This window comes from Danio rerio, chromosome 2 (genome assembly GCF_049306965.1).
Source record: "Danio rerio strain Tuebingen ecotype United States chromosome 2, GRCz12tu, whole genome shotgun sequence".
Classification (NCBI taxonomy): Eukaryota; Metazoa; Chordata; class Actinopteri; order Cypriniformes; family Danionidae; genus Danio; species Danio rerio.
Window position 1 is genome coordinate 51,751,321 of NC_133177.1, and position 25,009 is coordinate 51,776,329.

A 25,009-nucleotide genomic window follows, 5' to 3' on the forward strand; every position below is an offset into this window, starting at 1 on the left:
GGGGCGAATGACAGCAAAAAGGACCCCTTTTTGAGAAAAAAACACCAACAATTTCACCAGGCTGGCTACGGGCCTCAGAAGGAAAATCAAATACTCAACCACCAACATTATTGTGCCTCACATCATTTCTAACAGACTCATCATGGGGAGACATTGGGGTGCCTTATTGAGTCTGTTTACACAGCACACAGAGTTTCTGTAGTTCCCATATCCAAGTGGGGAGTCTCATCTAATGATGCTTCTACTATACAAACCATATATTATTTTCCAAACCTACGCCTACAACCAACCCTCATAGGAAACAATATGCATTATTTTTTTTTCTAAATTCTTTATTCTGTCTGACTTATAAACATGTTTACCCATAGGGACCTCAAGTGGTGACACAAGTCCCCATGAGTCAGTGTGCTTTAAGGTTTAAGTGTCTGAGGATATAAAAACAAAGACACACACACACACACACACACACACACACACACACACACACACACACACACACACACACACATCAAATAAAAAATAAAAATAAAAATAAAAAATCTCCACAGCACCACCAACAGTTCAAAAAGACAACACCAAAATAACCCTGAAACAACAGAGAAATTTTACACTGAAATAGACAATACAATTTATTCAGTAGTGTTAACATCTTCACATGATCGACCACCTAACAGAGGAAGTTCAGCACATCTGAAAAGTATGCATGAGTTATGCCCATGCTTTTATATAGTTACTCAGTAAAGATTATTAACAGTATTTCACATCAAGATATATGTAAAGGATATTTACATTTTCTATGACCCACCTTTTTCTTTTTTTAAATGGGTTGTGGATCACTGGGACTTATAAAGTTTACAATATCACCAGAATTTATATGTAGATGTCAAAGAGCCTGTGTTTAGCCACTAGATGGAGACAATAATGTATCAGAGACGGTCCTGTTATCAAAGAGAACTATTAAAGATACAGTTCACGCAAAACCCAACATTTCAACACCCAAAGCGCCAACACAGATTGACAACCTATAATATTCTAAATTATTTTACAAGAAAGAATCTATAAACATCCTGAAGTAGAAATAAATTAACTTAACTCAACTAAATTTATTAACCTCTTACTTGTCTTGTAAAAAGCAAATATTTCTATCTACAGCTGGGCTAGATTGAGTAATGTAGTTAAAGTAGTTCACATGTTATAAAGTACTACTACTAGTAATATTTCACTGTTCCTCAAAGCAATATTGTAACGTTACTTCATATCATTTACATTTTCACAGTGCGTTAGGGAATATTTTTACATTCAACTGAACTCTTCACACTGTTGTTTTCCAGATGAAACACCTTTTCACCGTCACCATTTGTCCATTTTATTTTGCTTTCACTATCTAGTCCCATTCTTTTTAATTTTTCAGTGATCTGGAAAACAAGCAAGAAAACAAGAAACATCCACGACTCAATAAAATACCCAACAATGAAGGTGTGTGAGGCTCAGTTTACACTAATATTGTGGCGAGGGGGCGTGGCTACACCTGTGGTGCGCACCTGCCTCGAATCCCACGGAAGGAGCTCTGGACTATAAAAGGAGGAACGATGGCAGAGAAAGCTGAGAGAGGACCGGGCCCGGACATATTTCACTTTTGCTTTCAGTTTTAAAATATTTACTTATAAAATGAAAGGCAGCTCCTCATGTAGACTGCCGTCTAAACCAAAACAAACGGATGGCAGCTCCTCATGGAGACTGCCGTCAAACTGAATATAGGTCTGATCCAGCGATAGATCCTTGATGAACAGTCCGACATGCACAGCAGCACATGCCAGAGTGTGTTTGTGGTCATGTGATGTGCTTTTTCAGCAGGGTAGTGAAACGTAAGTTTGGACGCAGATCGTTTTCATTCTAAAACACAGTTTTAAAACTAAAACGTATTTGTGTAAATGAGGCCTGAGTGTGTTGTTGACAGAATCCTGATTGGTATTAGCTGTACTGTGTAATCAATGTCCGGATTGGCACAAAGCATGATGGGGATTGTAGTTCATGTCAATAACCAGTGGAGCATACGCAGCTGGAGTGACCTCTAGTGAGTCTAGTGCAAACTCCAGTTAATAATAGTGACAATGGATTTAAAATAATTTAGTACATTTAATTTGAACCATTTCATTAAGTTTATGCTTTAGAACAGTGTTGTTGAACTAGAATTTGAGAGCGTATAAGGCAGATACAAACCTGATTTAGAATGGCAGTCTGCAGTGAAGGATCATTCAGTTGGCATTTTCCAGTACAGGATAATTTCAGTCTGACGATTTGTTTTCTCTTTTCCTCTAGTGAAATACACACATGTAGTCATTTTCAACATGGAAGATACATTGCTCATATGTCACAATCTCAATGTTTCAAGAGTGACCATTTGAATCTGTTAACTGGTTAAACTCACCTGCATGGCCCATAAAAGGATGCAGTGCATTACAGCCTTCTTGATTCCATTTTCCAGAATCAAATGTTGCCATGCTGGCACAGTCAGGTCCTACTCTCAGGTTTGGTTGACCGGATGCCCAGTATCTGAATCGGAGATCCCACTGATCAGACCATTCCCAAGGGTCCCGGTAAAGACCAATCCAGACGTAAAATCCTTTTATAATAGCTGCAGTTAGCTGGTCGTTCTCCACAGAGCTGTGAATTATGGGCAGGTCTGTGTAATGCTGTCTGCAGTAACTCTGAGCATTTGCCCAAGTTAGAAGTCCAGCACTTTCGATCATGTAGTATTTGGAGTCTTCTGTTAAGAAAATTAAAGAAAGTAATTCTTAATCTCTTAATTTCCATCTAAACTGCAGAATAAAACACTTCAAATAATGCAGAACTCACTCTGACATGCAAAATATCGCTCATAATCGCATGGCATATCACCCCAACTGCCATCTAAAGTAGCTACACAATATCCATCATCACTTGGCATTCCTGAACCCCAGTTTAAGTACTGAGAAGCGTTTTCTCCATTCAACCAATCCCAGCGTTTCTCTGTCCCACTCTTCAGTCCAATCCACACGGACCCAAGGAATCCATCATTCACTAAATTTAACAGCCTGTTCACATCATCCATGGTGTCTACAGTAGCCAGATCAGTGAATCTCTCTCTGCAGTAACTCTGAGCATCAGGCCATGTCATTCTCACGTTTATATAGTGATACTGACGAGAAACAGCAGAACTGCTGCAGAAGAGCCCTGTAAAAACCAACATGTTGAATCCTCTATATCTGCACATCATCATAAATACAGAATACAGATGATCAAACCAACCTGACAGCAGAAGCGGCACAAACAGACTCTCCATGACTGCTCACCGGGATGTTTTCTGTTGACTAATAATGAGCAATAAAAAAAAATCTGTATAACAATGCTGTAAGTAATTTATGTATTTAACCCCATTTTACCCTATAGATAAATAAATATAACATTAAATATAACATATTTAACGTAAATATTCACATAATTGAACCTGTTGTTCATTGATTTACTTGCTTAATAATATACAAACCACTTGAATTCATTACTAGTCCCAGCAATTAGTAAACAATTGTTTTTGCAATTACGTGCAATTTGTTTTGCTTTTTAATATGTTAAAGAGGTTTAATATGTATTAATTCATTCATTTTCTTTTTGGCTTAGTCCTTTTATTAATCCGGGGTTGCCAAAGCGGAATGAACCGGCAACGTATCCAGCACATGTTTCATGTTTCAAAACATGCAAAATTAGCCAGATCAGAACTCTGCATCTCGGCCTGCAGCAGCAGTGAAAGGGTGTTTGGTGCTGCTGGATGCACCATCCTGAGCGCAGGACTGCGATAAAGCCATTTACAGTCGATTCAATAATGTTCCTCCACAAAAACACGTAGCCTAATCTAGGTGAGTAAAGAGTTTTTAAGTTATAATTAATTGATTAAACCATAAAATCATAATGTAGACAGAGTATACGGGCTAATGGTGGCATTAGGCTATTCTTTTAATATTCAGCTTCACCGTTGCCTTAAAGACAGATTGTGAAGAGAAGTGGCGAAACAAATCTTGCAAAGCCTTTATAATCATTTCGTTATTGCCAAATACCCTTCATAATTTTGAATTTATATTAATTTAACTTGATAAGAAAGACTTCACTGGTGTGTTGGCCAATTTAAAGGCTAAAACCTCCTTTCCACTGCACACGACAAATGACAAGTGACGGACCGGAAGTCATTCATTTCCAATGGAGAGCAGTCCGGGAGCTGCGTGGAGTTTTGATCATCTCCGTATGTGGAAAATTCGGATTCGAATTGAGCTGCGGATCCGTTAAAATATTTGAACTCCTGCGACTAGACCGTATGCGACCGGCCGACCATATGTGATGTTTTCCTGTTTTGTACAAGCAGGTCCGTGCGGGTGAGATGAGAAATAGGAGTTTATTATTATTTTTTTTTATTATAAAAATACTTTATTAAAAAAACATTTCTGTTCATTAATGTAATAAAGAAAGTTAAAAATATACATTTTTTAATAACTTTTTAAATACTTTTTGATAAAATACTTTTTTTTGCACTCTTTTATTTCGCACACTGTGAGAATCAGCTTTTCTCCCATAGTGCACAATGACACTGAAAATACTGTGCGACTGCTGCAAGGGGGCGTATTCCGACAGTCGTGTCCAAATGTCATGTGCAGTGAGAGGGCGGCTTAAGTGTATGTACCTAGGCCTATTTAGAGTGCTGAAATGTTACGATGTTACAGAGGACTTATTTTATTTCTTTCTTCCAAGTGGCATATAGCCTACATTTGTTATGAATAAATTATGTTAAAACATATAAATGACTCGTTGAAAAAAAGGCAAAAGAGCTGTGTGCCTGTGCACATTTGAATAATGTAGAGCTATAATGGTTCGGGCTTTATGGAGCTGTCAATCAAAATGTACCTGTCAGGCTCGGGCCAAATTCTGTCAGGTTCGGGCCCCATTACAGCCACAAAAAAACACTCATTTACACTCATACACTACTGACAATTTAGCCTACCCAATTCACCTGTACCTCACTTTGGACAGTGGGGGAAACCAGAGCACCCGGAGGAAACCCACGCGAACGCAAGGAGAACATTCAAACTCCACAAAGAAATGCTAACTGACCCAGCCGATGCTCGAACCAGCGACCTTCTTGCTGTGATTCGACAGCACTACCTACTGTCACCCATATGTATTAATTCTTTTTTTTTTTTTTAATGTTTTAATTCTTTTTTTTTAAACATTCCCATTTTGTTGGAGTGCATTCTGTGCATTGTTGGAGCACTATTCTGTGCTTCTGAATGACTGTATTTAAATGTTTCACTCATTCAGTGTCTGGTACAGACAGTCAAATTTCTTGTCTGGAATCTTGTCACGTTGCATGTTGTTAGGACACAGGGTTACAATGTTACACTTTTTGTAATACTTATATTATTTGCTAATTAAAAACCACCCTATGTGTATATTTGTTTTTAACTCAGAATCAGTGTCTCGTATGGAGTATTAAGAAAATTACCAAATATAGTTGAAATTTGGTGTGCATTTAAGATTTAAGGGTGATATTTATCTTTTAACTTTACATTAATAAACGTTAGTAAGTAGTTTTTAACTAGTTACAAATGCTGTATTCTTGACTTATAAACACATTTATAATGTGCTTAATACTTGTACTATGGTACTTTGTTAATGATTTATTTTTCATTACTAAATTAAGTATTGCATTAATTACAAACCAGTTATTCAGGAGTAGTTGGTTGTTTTTAATATCATTCAGAATGAGTTAGTAAATTTTTAATAATCTATTTAAATTAACATTTATAATTCTTAATATTCAGGTATATACTAATAGTTATTTTGTATGTTAATAAATGCTTTATTAACTCATCGTAATGCAGTTTTGTGACCTAATCTGAAGTGAGGACTATTTATGCTTTATAATACCCTTATAAATGACAAATTAAAGGTTTAGTTAAATTCTAAACAGGAAAAAAAAAAAAACATTTATTCTGATGCAGAAATGAAACTACTTCAAATGAAAAATAAATCTTTGCAACCTTATCTAAAATAAAATTACTGTGCAGTTTAAATGTTGCATCCTTTCATATTGTTAAATGATTATATTGTTGTTGCTTTATCCAATTTGATGTTGTATTTTGACACTCCTGTTATTCAGCAATATTTTAACTTTACAGTAATTTTACTTTTTAGATACGATTGCAAAAATTATTGTTCATTTAATACTAAGCCTTTAATTGTCACTTAAGGGATTTATAAAACATAAATAATCCTCACTTTAGATTAGGTCACAATACAAACGTGTTTTCCATAGACTTACACACAGAGCAGGAGAAACTGCTGATATTAGATGCTTATAAATCTGTCTTATAAACAGTAAATCAATTGAGGCCAGAAGTGAAATTGTAGTTTCTTACCTTCAAAATAGTTTTCGTCCAGTAAATGCTTTTTATTTGTACAGTGAGACTTACTGCACAGTTTCTCTTGTCACCTGACGAAATAGACTATAAAAGTAAAAGATGTAAACGTATGACATTATATTCTATACACTACATTTCACCTAAATACATCCTTTAAATGGTCAAACAGAATAACGTGCAATGTGGACCAGAGCTTAGTCTAATAAATCCCCTGGCTCTCATTGATTTGTTTATGAGGTGTTTGACAAATGCTTTAATGCTTGAAGCTACCAATCAGAATCAAGAATTCCCTACACCCCTTAACCCATTTTACTACATTTAAATTTAAATCAATGAGTTCATACACCTTCCCACAGAACAATTACACCTTGCTTCATTTTCAACCTCATGAATAGATTCAACATCATCTATGAATAGATTACTCCAAAAAGGACAAGAGTAACCTTGAAAAACTGTACGTCAGTTTAAACACCACAATGTGCTTCAGAATTTGACATAGAGGTTCAGTCTGTACAGTAAAATTACATTCTCTAAGATCAAAAGTAACATAAAAATGTAAAGTTAAATATTCTTTTTTTAATGACAAGGCATGAGACATTTTGATATTCAAAGTACTCATTTTCATTAAAGACATTTGCACATTGTTGCTGGTCAGAATATCTCATAGAGTGGATCATGGGAAGATATTTAGACTTGTATAATGTACACAGCCTTCCCGAATAAGCCATGTTTTCACCATAGGTTGTAAAACAAATCTGGACGAAGTTCTTACATTGAATGCTTTGAATGCAAAATGCCAGATGAAGGGTACAAACTATCGCAAAACACTGCTGAAAAAGGAGCCTGGGCATGCGCAGATGGAATACTGGATGGAGCCAGAGGTGCAGTGATGGAACCAAACTCCCAACCAAATGCTCGTACATCAAACCAACCACGCCCCCTGAACTTTTCATTTAACGGCACTGTATTGTACTGTATCTGTACTGCAACAAAAGCTCACTAAGCGAAGTTTAGCCAGTCCCACATTATTCAATTTATGATTCACCAATCAGATAATTCCTAAGCCACTATAAATACCCTAAGTTCCATTTAACAGCCATCTTTATAGAAGATGTCCTCCCTTTCACCCCTACTCCTCCCTTTGTAGATGGGTGGCACGGTGGCTCAGTGGTTAGCACTGTTGCCTCACGGCAAAATCGTCTCTGGTTCTAGTCCTTACCAAGCCAGCTGAGGTTTCTGTGCAGAGTTTATGCGTTTTCCCTATGCTCATGTGGGTTTTCCCCCCGGGTTCCCCAGTTTCCTCCCACCGGCCAAAAGCATGCAACTTAAGTTAATTGACTAATCCAAATCGGCATTATAGACATGCTCCTAGTAAGTAGTTATCACTTAAGAGCAATCACTATCTGTTCATAAGCTACTACAGCAGGGGAGTTCTCGAGATCTACCTGAGCGCAAACTAGTTTCTCGCCTTGCAAGTGGAAAGGACCCCCGGGCTCGAGGATGCTATTTGCTCAGGGCTCTCTCCCAGGACAGCACGCCGAACAAGCTTTATAATCAATTATCAGCTAAGTGTGAACTCTTGAAAATAAACTGAAGCACTTACATTTAAAAACATTCAAGAATATATCCGATTTATTGAAAAACAGTGTGATGTCAGCTGTTTCATAATTTATTTATCACAATATATGTTGGACTGCAAATCTTTCATATGGTCTGGCCTAAGTTAGACTAAGCTATGGTGGGCACAAAAACAATTTCTTTTGTAATAGGTTGTTGGTATTTGGTATTTTCATAGGGGTAAAAATACCTTTTGTAAAATATGATATACCAAATAACATAGACAACACACATTTCTTAGAAAAGTTTTTATTATTAATTAACAATCAACAGGATCCGAAATATACACATTGAAAAATTGTGTTTTTATATTAGCTAAGATAAATACGGCAAGATTTCTAAGTATCAGTAGCATATTTATCCATCTCATCCCTGCACTATATGAAATAATCCTTATTAATTTGTAATTAATTACAATTGCATCCAAAGATGCTTCTTGTTCATTCACTTCTGGTAAATGTAGCCTTAGCCAGGAAGAGATGATGTCATCAGGTGGTATTCAACGCTCACTGGTATGATGTCACGTAGTTTCAACATAAGTTCAGCCTGTGCAATAGATAAGTCAGCTCCCCACTTGTGTCCTGATCTTGTAAGGATACCTGCCTGCCTGACTTGTTCATCCTGGGAGTCTCTGTATGTCATTATGACCCTGCACTTTGCTACCTTATATTCCTCCATCACGGATGACAGGAAGTTAGAGCTGCCCTGATCTTAATTAAAGGCTTACTGAACTGAAGCTTGGAGGTATTCCCAGCCACCTCCGGAAGTGCTTGTTGATCTTTCTCCAATACTTCGATTCTTGTCATGGGAACTTCATATACCGTCATTTGAGTCTTGGCAGCAATTCATGTTGGTAAAGCCATGCTTTGTACAATAATTAATATTAATAAAATATTTAAAAAATAACTACTAATACATCAACCTGTGTCTTTCAGCAGCGGCAACATCGCATGTTATGATGTTTTTCTTTGTTTTTATTTGGTTCATTTGATGACCTAATTATATCTGGCAAAAAGGATTACATTTATTTGAATGTTTTTTTTATGTCTTCAAATAAATGCCAATAGTAAATGGTGTATTTAAATAGCATATAACAATAACAGTTGCATTTGTAATATTTTATGTAACATTAATATTTTTCCAACAGCAAATTCAATAGAACTGAAACTCAAAAGATCAGACGTCCTTTAAGTCAAGTTCAATTGACGTTACAGTAATTAATGTGGACATAGGCTAACATTAGTTTTGCATTCCTAATTATTATATGCATAAAAATAATTTTTTCCCCGTCATAGCTAATTTTTGGTGTGTATCAGCAAACAACTAAAGTTCAGACTGCATGATTTTCAAAGAAGTCAAGTCATGGATGTTTTTACATTGCATGACTATCTGGGTTAGCGTACTGTTGATGCTGTGTTTATGATGGATCGGCGACTGGAGAGTTCACACTACTTTAAAATAGGAAGAATCAAAGACAACTTTGTCCAAACTATGTTCCACAACCAAGCAAACGCGAGAAGTGACATGTAATCAACGCAAGGTCATGTAATATATTTTTCATTATTAACTCTTAGGGGTCGAGTATACGAGTTTCAATGTGTCTTCTCATGATGCTGAACTGAACTTAAATTACACTTTCAGTTTAGATCGTTCAGATAAGATCAGTACCTCAATTAAATCTGTTAAGTGTCTACTTTTTATAGTGTACACTTACAATGACAACAAACGCGTGTGCTTTTGCAAAATAAGGATATTTAAACAGTGTAGACATTTTCTCTTTTCTGTCTCTGCGAACTGCTTTTAGACTAAACTACCACTACAGTCTACAGTAGAATACGGTGCCATACGGTTATTGCAGTACAACTGAAGTACTTTTACAATACAACTGCAGTACAGCTACCTTCCTGCTCGGTGGACAATGGTTTCCAAGTGAGGTTTCAGCACTTAAATTGTATTGCTAAAGCATTACCACAATATATTGTATTGCACTTTTCTAGAAGTATAACTAACTACAGAAATACATCTAGAATGCTGCAATATACAATATACTTAAATAATGCAGTTTTTTTTTTTATTTCCAAACAAACTGCATTTCTCAAAAGTTAATTAAAACAACCGTAGTTTGAAAAAAGAAAAGAAAAAAAAACTCCAGTAATTTTTTGTAAGGGTTACTACCATTGCATTTCTATAATATTGATGCACACCATACAGCCAATCAGATTCTGGAAATTAAGTGATGTTTGTAAACAAATTTCGGGAGGAGCATGCGCAGAAGTTTTAGTATTGAATACGTCATTGACAATTATCCCATCATCAAATCAGTTTCTGAGCAACCCCTATATATACCAAAGCTGTCTTAACTGCAGCATCTCTCGACTTTAGCATCCCTCCACCACCCCGTCACCTCACCACTTGCATTGCATTCCCGGGGGGAGCGTTCTGGGGCCGGGCTAGATACTTCGCTCGAATCCCAACTCCTCTTTGTTTCCCGATAAGGGGAATAACTCGAGTTGGGGTGTCTCCTCGAGCTCAGAGCCCTCCCCCCGGACAGCACGCCAAATATGCTTTATACTTAAACGAATGCAAGTGTGAACTCGTGAAACAGACCTTGGAATAGATCAAATTAAGCAAGATAACTTATAGATCTGTCATTTAACATCCATTAATTTCATTATGAAATCAATAAATGAGATGAAAGTTTCTTGTAAAAAACACACTCAAATATTATTATAAGTGTTGAATATATTGTCTCATTATAATTCATCCACATTTCAATAACTATCCAGTTTATTTCAGATTAGCCAGTTTTTAATGAGGATTTGTGTTAAGTATATTTCATGTTTAGATTGGTGATTTTCATTTAAGATAATTTTCGCCATTGACTCACGTGTCACATCTTTAAGACATGAAAATTAATCAAGTCGTGCTTCAAAGCCAAGATTCTTAAATCAGGTCTTTTAGAGACTTCAAATGTTATTATTATTAGTGTACTTGCAAAGATTTTTGGTAAATAAATACAACAACACATTTGCTTAGACTGAAGCTTTAAATGCTTTCACACATATACAAGTTTAAATGGACAATGCATTATTTGAGGACGTTCGCACACTGCAGCACATGTTGTTATGCGTATGTTATCAATGCTCTCTTTCTCTCCCACACACACAGAGCTGTAAATAAATCACCCCAGCACCACCTACTGTACAAAAAGACAACACCAAAAAGACATGAATTTCAGTCTGAAAAAGGGCATACATTTGATTATAGGATGTACATCTTCAAGTGACAGAGCACCTGTTCATTAATCGAGGAGCTGAAGCACATCTCATTACTGAACAATGCATATCAACATTAGGTATATGAAGCTCTATGAAAAGGATATTTGGTGTTTTATTTTAATTGTAATGACACACTATTAGCATTTTTATGGAAGATTTGTGGGTTATGGATCTCTGCGACTGTTAAAGTTTAATATATCATAGTCAAGATTAGGTGCGAGTACTGTACTGTATATATTCATGGCAAAGTGCCACAAGATGGAGACAATAATGTATCAGAAACAAAATGGGTGTGTTACTACTTACAGCTCTATTAAATTGACAGTTCACCCAAAACCCAAAATGTTTTAATTAAATTTCGAAATTTTGAAAGTGCCAGCACAGAGAACAACTTAGAATCTGATTTGACTAAAATAAATTCCATAAAAGCAGAGGAAGTGGAATGAAATTTACTTTATTTAATTAAATGTATCTTTCACATGTATTGTAAAAATGCTAATATTATTAATGTAATATATTATATAGTTAATGTAGTACATATTTTATAAAGTACTGCTACTAGTAATATTTTCCTTTTCCTCAAAGCAATATTGTAACATTATTTTATATTGTTTTAATTTTTACAGTGCATTAAGGATGCACTTTACATGTATTATCTGAACTCCTCAGAACGTTGTTCTCCAGTTCAAACACCTGTTCACCCTTCTCATTTCTCCAGTTTATTTTGCTGTTGGTTTCCAGCCCCATGCTTTTAAACTTTTCAGTGATCTGGAAAACAAACAAGAATAGATCAAGAAAAACTCATAGACCGATTCTATTTTTCTGTACCCCTACCCATTGGCCTTGGCTCTTGTGAAGGGGAAGGGCTTCAAATGTACCCCTGAGAAATGGGACACCACAACACTTCCTGACAAAGACTTGTCAACTTGAATGTTCTAGGAACAACAAATGATAAATTGACTTCTATTCGATCATTTGGTACCAGAATGGCTTATATGAAAGGCAAAGGCCTCTAGATTACCCTCATTTTACCTAAATAAAATATGATGATGCCTTGATTTTTAATTATTTAATTAGGGCAGTTATGTCTGACTTTGCTTAGACAAAAGTCTTAAGTCTTGTCACTTAACTGGAATAATGTGAAGTTTTGAATATAAAGTCATGGTACCGCAGAAAAAGAAGTAATATTGTGTTTGACTGCCATGAGCTTACACGACTGCATCCATACATCTCTGCAATGACTCAAATAACTTATCAGTAAAGTCATCTGGAATGGCTAAAAAAGCGTTCTTGCAGGACTCCCAGACTTCATCAAGATTCTTTGGATTTTTCTTCAATGCCTCCTCCATCTTACCCCAGACATGCTCAATAATGTTTATGTCTGGTGACTGGACTGGTCAATCCTAGAGCACCTTGACCTTTTTTGCTTTCAGGAACTTTGATGTGGAGGCTGAAGTATGAGAAGGAGATCTATCATCCTGAAGAATTTGCCATCTCTTATGGTTTGTAAAGTAATAGGCAGCACAAATGTCTTGATATCTCAGGAAGTTGATGTTGCCTTCCATTCTGCAGATCTCTTGCATGCCCCCATACCGGATGTAACCCTAAACCATGATTTTTCCTACATCAAACTTGACTGATTTCTGTGAGAGCCCAGAGCTTATAAGATCCGAGCATGGGGCTCCCTCCCGTTTGCAAGGCGAGAGGGGAGTTTGAGGTCAGGTAGATCTAGAGAACTTCCCTGCTGTAGTAGCTAATAAACAGATAGGGATTGCTTTTAAAAGACAACTACTTAGGTGCATGTCTACGGAGCCGATTTGGATTAGTCTATCAACTTAAGTTGCATGTTTTTGGACGGTGGGAGGAAAACTCACATAAGCATGGGGAGAATGTGTAAACCCCATACAGAAACGTTGGCTGGCTTGGTAAGGACTAGAACCAATGACGTTCTTGCTGTGAGGCAACTGTGCTAACCACTGGGCCTAACCACTGAGAAGGGGTGGAAGGGGGGATTCTTCAAAACGAAGGTGGCTGTTATATGGAACTTGGGGTATTTATAGTGGCTTAGGAATCGTCTGATTGGTGAATCATAAATTGAATAATGCGAGGGCGGCTGCAAGCAATCATAAGCAGGTGATCATCTCGAAATTAGTTTTTAAATAAACTCCACTTTGCACCCCTTGGTTTCGAGTGTAGTTCTGGAAAATCAAGAGCTATCTAGCCCTTTCCTTTTAGCTCTCACATGAATGTACAAAACAAGGGCTAGGGGTAAGAGGAAAGTATAAGTGGGTAGAATTGAGATTGGGCCTTCTTTCCTTACTCTGAATGACAACAAAAACAGCAGTACATATTGTTGGTAATGGTGATTATATGACTTTAACCATTTCATTGAGTGTATACTTAAAATTGTGACTTATTGCAACAGCACAATATTTTATCACAATTTTTTGTGATGTTTCTTTACATTTTCTGTAAGTAGTCCGAGCGGTACAGCCAAACACTTTCAATAGATTTATCAAAATAAGTCTTACATTTTAACAAAATAACAAAAAAGAAAGAACAGTAGATACTTAATTAGGCAAAAGTGGGCAAAGACAGCAAAGGTTTCACAGTTATCACAATTTTTATGCATTCATTAGTTTCAAAACCCCACTAGATAAGAAAATCTCATGAAAACTCCTTATATTTTAAGCACTATTTATTGCTGCTCAGTAACTCAATAATACATCACATAATGATAATAATAATAATAATAAATAAATACATTTTTTAATAATTTTTTTACACATTTTTATACATTTTTTACACTGAAAATAAATGACAGAACAATAAATAAATAGGAATAAAAAAATGAGTAGTCTAATGTAAATTTAAGCAAAATATTAGCTAATTATTTCCTTTTTAAAGAGAACAAATGCAGTAAAGGCTGAAACTCTGTTTAAAAGGCACGTTTGATCATATTAAGAATTTGTTTGGTATTTTCATTTAGTATTTTCATTTTGTATTTTTTTTCCAACCTAGGCTTGTCCAGTAGACGTTTCTGGAGACCGTGAAATATATCCCAGGAGGTATGTATTTTTGCAGTTTTTGTTTTCGCAAATCCACAAGAGGATGGTGTGTTCGATTTTTCGCATCTCAAAAGTTACGAGTACTTACGAGTGCAGTTCACGCCCGCGCTGTTCTCGCTAAACCCACCAGAGGTCGGTGTTTGACTGAATGATTGACTGGGCAACTGGCCAATCGACTGACACACCCTCCTCCTTCCCTAAACCCAACCAGTTTTACCGAATGACCCGCCTGCCCACTTACTTCCCTAAACCCAACTGACGGTTTACAAAGCTGTCCAGAAAAAGAAAAGCCCTCGCCCGATTTTTACCATGTTTTTGGATTTTACCACATTCTCACCCTGTTGTTTACTTGTTTGTAATGTTTTTGGATTCTGTTTTTGTCTTAACTGATTTCTGGAACCGCTCTTTCCCGGACTGTAACCTGGTCGTCGTTAATGTTGTCAACTCCTCTCTGTGTCTCAAGTCCACCGATGTACACGACAAGCTAACTGGACAAACATGTTGCAGCGGGCCCTCCACACGGAGGTAAGCGGTCAGCTGGTAAGTGGCAAAAGGAATGGCGAAATACGGCCCGGTAGCGTTCGCTTTAAAAAAATTAAATGCAGCCATACATACCTCCGGCTACATAATTCACAGTCTCCAGAAACATCCGCGGGACTACATTTTCAAAATGAGCCCGAGTAGTTTTTTCTTCTTATAGTAGAAATGTGTACAATCCATACAAAATATGAAACTGGTTGGTCAGTTTTTGTCACATGACTCGTGGTGTGCTCGCACCATTCTTTCAACTAGGAGTGCCTGGACAGCATGAACACTCCGTGTGCACACTATGGCACGTCACTTCCAATATGTGCGTAAGAAAAGAAATAATGAACTCGCAACATGTAACATGTAAACAACCCTTACTTAATGGCCTCAGCCATAGTTATTCCAGTGTGCGTGTGTATTAGTCTCAGTGTACAAGCTTAGAACTTTAAACTAGCGCACAGTTGGCGTAACTTTGTTTAGTTGTTGCTGTTTTGTTCTGTGCAGAAATGCGGTGTTGACAAGCCTTTACGATTAATTAACTGTGTTGAATTAAAGTGTGGTTATATAAGTGAAATCGGTTAATTGTTGCATCCCTTGTTTGGACATCACTAGCTATACATAGAAAACAGGACAGATAATTTTTTTTTGATCTATAAAGGTGTGTCAGGTAAACTTACAGCTTATCTTTGTACTCTTCTTAGTTATGGATTTTACCAGCTACGCTCTTCCAAGTATTTGCAAGCTGGGAAAAAAAAACTCCTTTTCTTATTGTGCACCTTGCACATGGAATAATTTGCAATAAGATTTAAACTAGACAAAATTGTTTTTATACTAATTATATTTTAAAGAGAGTGGCATTGGAAGCATGTAATTAGTTTTGTTGAAAGGATTGTTATTTAGTGTTTCTGTATTTTAAAATTGTTTTACTGTATGGCTGATACATTGGCTCTCTTGTAAACAAGATTTTAAATTTCAATGAGACTTCCTGGTTGAAGAATGGTAAAAAAAAAAAAAAATCAATTGTGGATCATCTTAAGAGTGTAATCATTCTTATCATTTAATGACTTTAAGAAAGTCATTCCTGCTTTTATTACTACTCACTTTGACTTGTGTAACTCATTGAATTTGGGTCTCCCACAGTTCCAAAATTATGCTGCATGACTGCTGATCAAGGCAAAGAAAGCTGATCACATCACTCCAATTTTAGCCTCCTTGTCCATTTTAGAATTTATTCATTTTCATTTCGGCTTAGTCCCTTATTTCAAACTTCACATTTTCTTGTTTGTTTTTAAAACTCTTAATAATCAAGCCTCTTTATTCTGGCAGATCGGTTGTCTCCTTTTTTGTCCTCTATATTTTTAAGATCCTCAGACAGGGCTTTGTTAACCATTCCTCTGTTTAGTTTAAAAACTAATGGTTATAGGGCGTTCTCATTTGCTGCTCCTCGTCTTTGGAATAGATTGCCTTATTTGTATTTTCATATTTTTGTATCAGTTTGTTTTTTTATTTGTTTTAATCTCATTACCTTCACTCCAAACGTAAGTTTCTTCAGCACTTTGGTCAGCTTTGCTGTGATAAATGTGAAATAAATATAAATAAAATTTACTTTAATGGGAGACACAAACCTGATTCAGAATGGCAGTCTGTTGTGAAAGATCATTCAGAGTGCATTGTCCAGCACAGGATACTTTCAGCCGGACAATCTGTTTTCTCTTTTCCTCTAATAAAATAAACAAATGTAGTCATTTCCAACATGTAAGATTAATCACAGATACACCACAATCCTAATGTTTTTGAAGTGGCCATTTCAAGAGTGATCATTTGATTCTGATAAATGGTTAAACCCACCTTCATAGCAGATAAAAGGATGCAGTACATCACAGCTTTCACGACTCCATTTCCCAGAATCAGTTGTTGACATGCTGACACAGTCAGTTCCTACTCTCTGGTTTGGTTGACCTGATGCCCAGTATCTGAATCTGAGATCCCACTGATCAGACCATTCCCAAGGGTCTCGGTAAAGACCAAACCAGATGTACCATCCGCTAAAATAGCTGCAGTTAGCTTGTTGTTCTCTGCATAGCTGTGGATGGTGGGCAGGTCTGTGTAATACTTTCTGCAGTAACTCTGAGCATCTATCCAGCTTTTAGGACCAGCACCATCCATCATGTAGTATGTAGAGTCTTCTGTTAAGAAAATTCAAGAAATTAAGTTAAAGAAACTTCATTCTTGGCTTTTTTTTCCCCCAGTTAAACTGCAAAATAATACAATAAAAGGAATGTTGAACTCACTATAACACACAAAATATTTCTTATAAGAGCATGTCAAATCCTTCCATTTGCCAGAATAAGTAGTTACACAGTATCCATCATCATTTGGCATTCCTGAAGCCCAGTTGAAGTACTGAGAAGTGTTTTCTCCATTTGACCAAGCCCAGCGTTTCTCTGTCCCACTCTTCAGTCCGATCCACACTGATCCACTGTATCCAGGATCCACTGAATGTATCAGCCTGTTCACATCATCCATGGTGTCTACAGTAGCCAGATCAGTGAAATTCTCTCTGCAGTAACTCTTAGCATCTGGCCATGACATCTGCAGGTTTATATAGTAATAGCGACGAGACATAGCAGAACTGCTCCAGAAGAGCCCTGTAAAAACCAACATGTTAAACCAGCTATATCCACATATTGTTACAAATACAGATTACAATTAGGGCTGTTTAATTAAAAAAATAAATAAATAAAGTTTAGCTCTGTAAGCTTCCAGTTTGCTGCTTATTAATAGTTATTATAGTGGTTATTAAGGATTATGGATGTAGAATAAGATTGTCACACGTAAATAATGTTCTGGTGAATCCAAGTGCGAGTGATCAAAATAATAATTCATTAACACAGTCAAAACAAAAGCAAGGAATGAGTGCGGTGCTAGAACTAGGAGAAACAGGGCAGGAATCAGGCAGGAAACAGGGTCCAGTAAAAACTCCTCAGGTCCTGAGCACAGACAAGATAGCACCATAAGCACGTGTAACGAACTGACAATGAAACACTTAACAAGTAGCACATATATAGGCACGATAATGAGTATCAGCTGGCGAACAATCAATCCTGCTGAGTGCCGTCATGACACGTGACCAAAACAAATACACGTGGGCCACAAAAACAAAACAAACCCACATGATCAAACAGACACTCCGGACGAGCGCACAAACCTGCAACCGTGACAAAGATATGTACTTTTTAAGTTCTAAAAAACAGTCAGAATCAGATAATCAGGCAGTTAATAGAGAATTTGTTACTGATACTAAAGTGTTACTTTTTGTTAACAACATAGACATGGACATCTGTTTGAGCAGCACTTTAACTGGCAAGCCTTTAAATCATATGATTTTCCCCTATAAGTGATTTAATATATGATGTGACCGCATGTTGTGTTTTACAGTATAATGAGAATGAGTTACCAAGGCATACAATGTGCGCTGTATTAAGATGCTGCAAAATATCTTCAAAAGTAAATTGTGGAGACATTTTAATCATCCGCAATCAAAAATCATATCACACAATTAAAAATGACCAGAGATACCTGACAGCAGAAGCAGCACAAGCAGACCCTCATCCATGACTGCTCAAACAGATCTTTTCTGCTGGTTCCTACCGAGAAATGAAAAAGACAAGTGCTTCTACATCAGAATGTTGTAAAAGGAGTGTGATTAATTTTTTGTGCTATAGTTTTTTTTCAAACTATTATCACTAATACACCATCAACACCAGTACCAAAGGCCCATCACTAAAATATTTTGACAGACTATTATAATATTTAGCAAAAATATTTTAACCTAAAGGAAAGTTTTGAGCTGTAGCAGATGGGCTTTCATCTAAGCTGAGATATCCTGTTGGCAGTGCGAGATCCTTGCTGCTACCGTTGGGGCAAAAACGAAGATAACAGATACCAGAGGTAACCCTGTCACCAGCTAATGAGATTTGAATACCTGTCCTCTCTAGGCTACCCGGAATGATCTGCCAGTGAAATTAGACTCCAACCAGCAGAGTGGGGTTTCAGTGATGCCATTGAGGATGTTTGTTAATTTAATTAACAAACAATACTATACAACTAAAGGATTGAGTGTCTTTATGAATAAAATCTGTATTTTTAAAAAAGAATCACGTGACGTTTCACTGATCAAAATTGTATCACTATACAGTTGCTTTGCATAAAATAAATGATTAAAGGTACAGTTTACGCAGAAATGAAAGTCCTGTCGCTATTTACCCACCCTTGACTTCTTCTAAACCAGTTTGAGTTTTTTACCGTTTAACATAAAAAATATATTATGAAGAATGTTGGAAACCTGTAAATAATGACACCCACAAACAGTGCTTAATTTGTAAATTAATACTTTCTGGAATGAAACCAGGAAAGAGAAATTACCATGATCAACGTCCACCAAGAAATATCAGTTTTCCTGGAACATTCATTCATTCATTTTCTTTTCGGCTTACTCCCTTTTTTAATCAGGGGCTCGCACAGCGGAATGAACCGCCAACTCATCCAGCATATGTTTTTATGCAGTGGGTGCCCTTCCAGCCACAACCCAACACCTATAAACACTCTAGCATTCACACACATACACTATGGCCAATTTAGTTTATTGAACTCACCTATACCGCATGTCTTTTGACTTTGGGGGAAACCTGAGCACCTGGAGGAAACCCACACCTACACGAGGAGAACATGCAAACTCCAAACAGAAATGTAAACTGTCTCAGCCGGGGCTCGAACAAGCAACCTTGTCAATTGTGCTACCCACTGCGCCACTGTGACGCCCCTTTTCCGAAACATGACATCATTAAATGGTGACAGCGTAAGAAAAGTGCATCACTTTTTGTTATAGATATCATAGGTCAGTCATGGATAATAAAAACTCAAAAATAAATCGTACGAACGATCACTATTCAGTTCACTTCATGTGCCAAGTTATGTGCCAGTTATGTGCCAAGTGAAAAAATAATAATGAAATGACTCGCTCAGTCTACAGTTACCTCTTCTGTTATGTTTTCTGGCTGACTTGAGATGGTTTTGCTTCTGCCTCCCGCTATCCTGATCCATTCGAGCAGTTTCATCTTCTTGAGATCTCTTTTGATCAGGCTCATTATCAGATTTACTTGTGGTTTAAAAAAAAATGAAAATATGCTTGACTGCCTCTTTGCCCTTTTGAAAGTACAAATAGTATTTAGGTATTTAGTATTTAGGCCACTATGCCGTTATTGCACGTAAAGTAGTCAACAACCAATTGAGAGTGATTTTAAACATAAGAAAGCCAAAAGAAATAAGAAAGTTATTGTTGAGGGCAAATAGTTAAACATGACTTGCTTTAACTTGGTGACTACCGTCATGAGTGTGTGTGCACGCACAATCCACACAACCTTCGCTTGCACTCATTCACAATCTCTCTCTCTCTATCTTTCTCTCTCTTTCTCTTTCTCTGTCTGTCACACACGCGCGCACACATACACACACACACACACACACACACACACACACACACACACACACACACACACACACACACACACACACACACACACACACACACACACACACACACACACACACGTAGATATTTACCTACAAAGCACGCGTAACGAACTGACAATGAAACACTGAGTATCAGCTGGCGAACAATCAAATTCAAATTAAGTACCGTATTGTAAAACACATATCTGTAATTTTCTGGAACAGGATCCGGCAATATCCAGCTCAAATTAAGCACTGCCCATAGAAAAACAAATACAATGGAAGTCAATGTTTCCAACATTCTTCAACATAAAATATAAAAAAAAATAAAACAGAACAAAAAATTCAAACTGGTTTGCAGCTAATCAAATGCAAGTAAATGATGACAGAAGCTAAATAACTGAAAACAATATGGAGAGCTGATCTAATGTAACTGAACATTTGATTATTACTTAATTACCTTTAAACCTGAATTACAATTATAGTTGGCAAAGTATAAATCCCATTTATAATCATACAAGCTGGGCTTAAGGTTTGGATGGCAATGTTCACATCTATTCAAATAAACAACACAAACAGATCAGTCACACCACAGTTTGTTTTCATTTAACCAAACCTGAACACTCCCTCAGCTTACCAGTACTGAGCATCATATGAAAAAATAGATGTGTGTCAAGATTATATGACCAATTTGGAATGTTTTGATAAATGCATTACGCTTGCATTACAAATTGATGCATTACAACAATTACTAAACTCATTAGATCTTAGTCAAATAAACCTACTGTAGGTTTGTTTACTTAAATCTAAAACCATTCAAGAAAATAACACCTCTTATGTTAAAAGACTACACAGTATGGTCTGTTAAATGTTATTGTCTTCATTCATAGATTTTGACATGCTCAAACATGATACAATTAGTCTGTTCACTGATGTACCATGAGGACCTGCATCAAATAGTATCAAATCTGCTGAAACATGCTGGAAAAAAGCCAGATACTTTTATTTAAATTGATTTCAATGTATAAGTTTAAATTTCATTTGAACACACATTCACTGTGTGCATATGCATTGTTATACAGTGCAGAGTTATAAAGTGTTAAAAATTATATTAGCTTTTTTCTAAATCTGTATGCAAACCTTTCATTGAAGAGTTTACACTTAGCTGATGATTGATTATAGAGCTTGTTTGGCATGCTGTCGCGGGAGAGAGCCCTGAGCTCATAAGATCCTCGAGACCAGGGCTTCCTTTCGTTGGCAAGGGGAGAGGGGAGTTTGAGCTCAGGTAGATCTCGAGAACTCCCCTGCTGTAGTAGCTAATGAACAGACAGTGATTGCTCTTAGGAGATAACTACTTACTAGGAGCATGTCTATGATGCCGATTTGGATTAGTCAATTAACTTAAGTTGCATGTTTTTGAGTGGTGGGAGGAAATCAGGGAACCAGAGGGAAACCCACATGAGCATGGGGAGAACATGTAAACTCCACACAGAAACGTTTGCTGGCTTGGTAAGGACTAGAACCAGTGACGTTCTAGCTGTGAGGCAACAGGGCTAACCACTGGGTCACAATGCCACCCATCTAGAAAAGGAGGAGTAGGGGTGGAAGGGGGAATTCTTCAAAACGAAGATGGCTGTTATATGGAACTTAAGGTATTTATAGTGGCTTAGGAATCGTTTGATTGGTCAAGATTGAATAATGCAGGACCAGCCGCAAGCAGTCATATGCACATCATCCTTTCAAAATTAGTTTATAAATAAATTTCACAAAATACAACAGAAAACTCAGGACATTCTTAGTCTGTGAACGATCAAAGAAATCCTTGACACTGAGTCAAACCCACCTAAAACACTAAATTACACTTAATACTGAATCTTCAAAAAGAAGGTTTAGTCTGCACCGTTATGGCTTTTGGCCCTGGCAGAGTTTTGCGGCGGCAATAAGCAAGTAATTTTCATAATCAAATAGCTTATTTTCACTGAACAGTTTTCTACATTTCTCATCACTGGACAAAATGGATGTCTTGGCACTATAGCATAATGCAACAGATCATGGAGTTGAGTGTACTATAAACACCTAATTTGCTTCCCCAATCACCATCTCCTTTCTCCTTATGTTTATCACTGAAAAAGCTTGAAAATAAATGATAAATCATAACACTGAAGACTGAGTAATCATGCTGAAAAATTGCTATCACATGAATAGATTATATTTTTGATACATTTAAAAGACAAAACTACTTTTGAAATCAGAATAGCATCATCGCCACAGATAGCCCACTTGCCAGTGAGCCAAAAGTCAAGTTGCAGATCTTTCCTGATCTCATCCCCCCCTCTCTCTCTCCTACTTTGCTTTCGGAATAATACACTGCTGATTCATGTTAAGGCAAAAATGCCAATAAATACATCTTAAAATCAGAACAAACTGAAAAATATTATATTAGTGTAGATCAATAAATCAACTGAGTGATCATATTTAAGATGTCATAGTGCTCATTTATTTGTTTTTGATTTCAGTATCTTGAAGTAAATATTAGTAAGACATACATTTCTTACCTTGGTTTTTCTGCGTTTGACAACTTAGGAGAGATGAAAATGTGCAAGACTGATTTTACAATCTGGTTATTTTGGATAACCCTGCCTCCAGTCAAGTAAAACAAACAAACTATCTTGTCACTTTACATGTTGTTGACCCAAAGAGATTAAGCTGCGATCTGGACCAGAGGCCTGTTGCGCAAAACAAGTTGGGAAAAAAATGGGTTTCAGAGAAGGTTTTAAGTCAAACAAATCCAACCAGATTAAGACCAGGTTAAAGGGTTTCACAATGCTTGAAATAAGCATTCTCTGTTAAATTAAGTGCTCATTCAGAGTATGGGATTAACTCAACTGCATGCACCTGAATGTGTGACAAACAACCAATCATATGAAACATCAGAGGGTCGGTTTGATTATTTAATTGCAAGAGAGGATCGAAATTGTTTCTGTTTTCTGAGTAGGTAGTTCAAAAGCTATGATCAAACTCAACATTTATTTAAATGGCCTTTTAAACCACATTTTAAGCTTAATTTTACCTAATGTTGATTTTTCTACATTTTCATAAATTTGCATGTTGCAAAAGGTTTAATAAGAGAGGCATAAGCTTCTAGGAATTCTACTGTTTGAAGTTCCAAGTATTGTTAAAGCTACTTTACCGCTACTTTCCTTTTCCTTTAAACAATTGGGTGTAATTCAATTCAGCTTTTTTCAATTCAGCTTTATTTGTATAGCGCTTTTACAATGTAGATTGTGTCAAAGCAGCTTCACATAAATGGTCATAGTAACTGGAACAGTGTGGTTCAGTAACTGGAACAGTGTGGTTCAGGTTTTAGTGTTTAAGTTCAGTTCAGTTCAGTTTAGCTCAGTTCAGTGTGATTTAATCATTACTGAGAGTTCAAACACTGAAGAGCCAATTCATCGATGCGTAGCTCTACCAATCCTGAACCATGTGAGGCAGTGGCGACAGCGGAGAGGGAAAAAAAACTTCACCTGATGGGAGTGAAGAAAAAAAACCTTGAGAGAACCAGACTCAGTTGGGCACGACCATTTTAATTTCTCCGCTGGCCAAAAGTCTTGTGCAGAACTTTTATGCTGGAAGATGGCCTCAGCGAAGACTCGTCTGTCCCTGGAGCGTCGCTGGAATCAGACTCATGTTCTCCACTCCCCACGACCATCAGCGCAGCAGCAGCTCAGGATATGGCCTGGTCCCGGATATGGAATCCTTGGGATCATCACGTCGCTGGTCTTGGATCCAATCAGTGACTCCGCATAATCTGAGGACCTCGGGATGAGTATCCCCAGGTGAAAATAGAGAATAAAGAGAATAATTAGCGTAGCTGCTGTTCATAGTGTATATAAGCAAGATGCAGAAGCCAGTGTGGAACCCGCTAGGTGATGCATTGAGTGTGTGCTTTACTAAACAGATAGGTCTTTAATCTAGTTTTGAACTGGGAGAGTGTGTCTGAGCCTCGGACGTTATCAGGAAGGCTATTCCAGAGTGTAGAAGCCATGAAAGAGAAGGCTCGACCTCTTTTACTTGATTTTGCTATTCTAGGTACTACCAGAAGCCCTGAATTTTGAGATCTTAAAGAGCGAGTTGGTTTGTAGTGAGACAGAAGGTTGGTTAGATAAACAGGAGCTAGATTATTTAGAGCTTTATAGGTGAGAAGTAATATTTTAAATTCAATACGAAACTTAACAGGCAGCCAGTGTAGGGAGGATAAAATTGGGGTTATATGATCATATTTTCTAGACCTGGTCAGAACTCTGGCTGCTGCATTTTGTACTAATTGAAGTTTGTTAATAGAGGATGCTGGGCAGCCAGCAAATAGAGCATTACAATGCACAGCTAGAGTGCATAAAAGTTTTTTCTTCTACATAAACTTCAGGTGAACGGTTAATGTGACTCAATTTTATATATGGTATCAGCATTGATGTTATAATTAAAAATTGTAATTGTTGTAATTAAAATATCAGTTAAAAAGACTTAAGCATTAATTTAGTTTTTTAAGTGTAAAACGAGTTAA

At 36.8% G+C, this 25,009-nt stretch overlaps 1 protein-coding gene across 2 annotated transcripts; it reads right to left on the reverse strand.

Moving 5' to 3' along the window:
• Nucleotides 1-607: 607 nt before the first annotated feature.
• Nucleotides 608-18,584, reverse strand: LOC141378918 (hepatic lectin-like). Of its 2 annotated transcripts, XM_073930835.1 has the most exons (8): nucleotides 16,786-16,884; nucleotides 16,563-16,657; nucleotides 6,444-6,530; nucleotides 3,289-3,350; nucleotides 2,857-3,213; nucleotides 2,429-2,767; nucleotides 2,221-2,315; nucleotides 608-1,415 (listed from the first exon to the last, which is right to left on the reverse strand). In XM_073930835.1, the coding sequence occupies exons 4-8, from the start codon at nucleotides 3,320-3,322 to the stop codon at nucleotides 1,281-1,283; spliced, it is 960 nt and encodes a 319-aa protein (XP_073786936.1). In that variant the 5' UTR covers nucleotides 3,323-3,350; nucleotides 6,444-6,530; nucleotides 16,563-16,657; nucleotides 16,786-16,884; the 3' UTR covers nucleotides 608-1,280. The 2 variants fall into 2 exon arrangements, with proteins under 2 accessions (XP_073786936.1, XP_073786940.1); XM_073930839.1 differs by lacking the exons at nucleotides 608-1,415; nucleotides 2,221-2,315; nucleotides 2,429-2,767; nucleotides 2,857-3,213; nucleotides 3,289-3,350 and adding exons at nucleotides 17,229-17,585; nucleotides 18,517-18,584 and having other exon boundaries at nucleotides 16,786-17,123.
• Nucleotides 18,585-25,009: the final 6,425 nt, after the last annotated feature.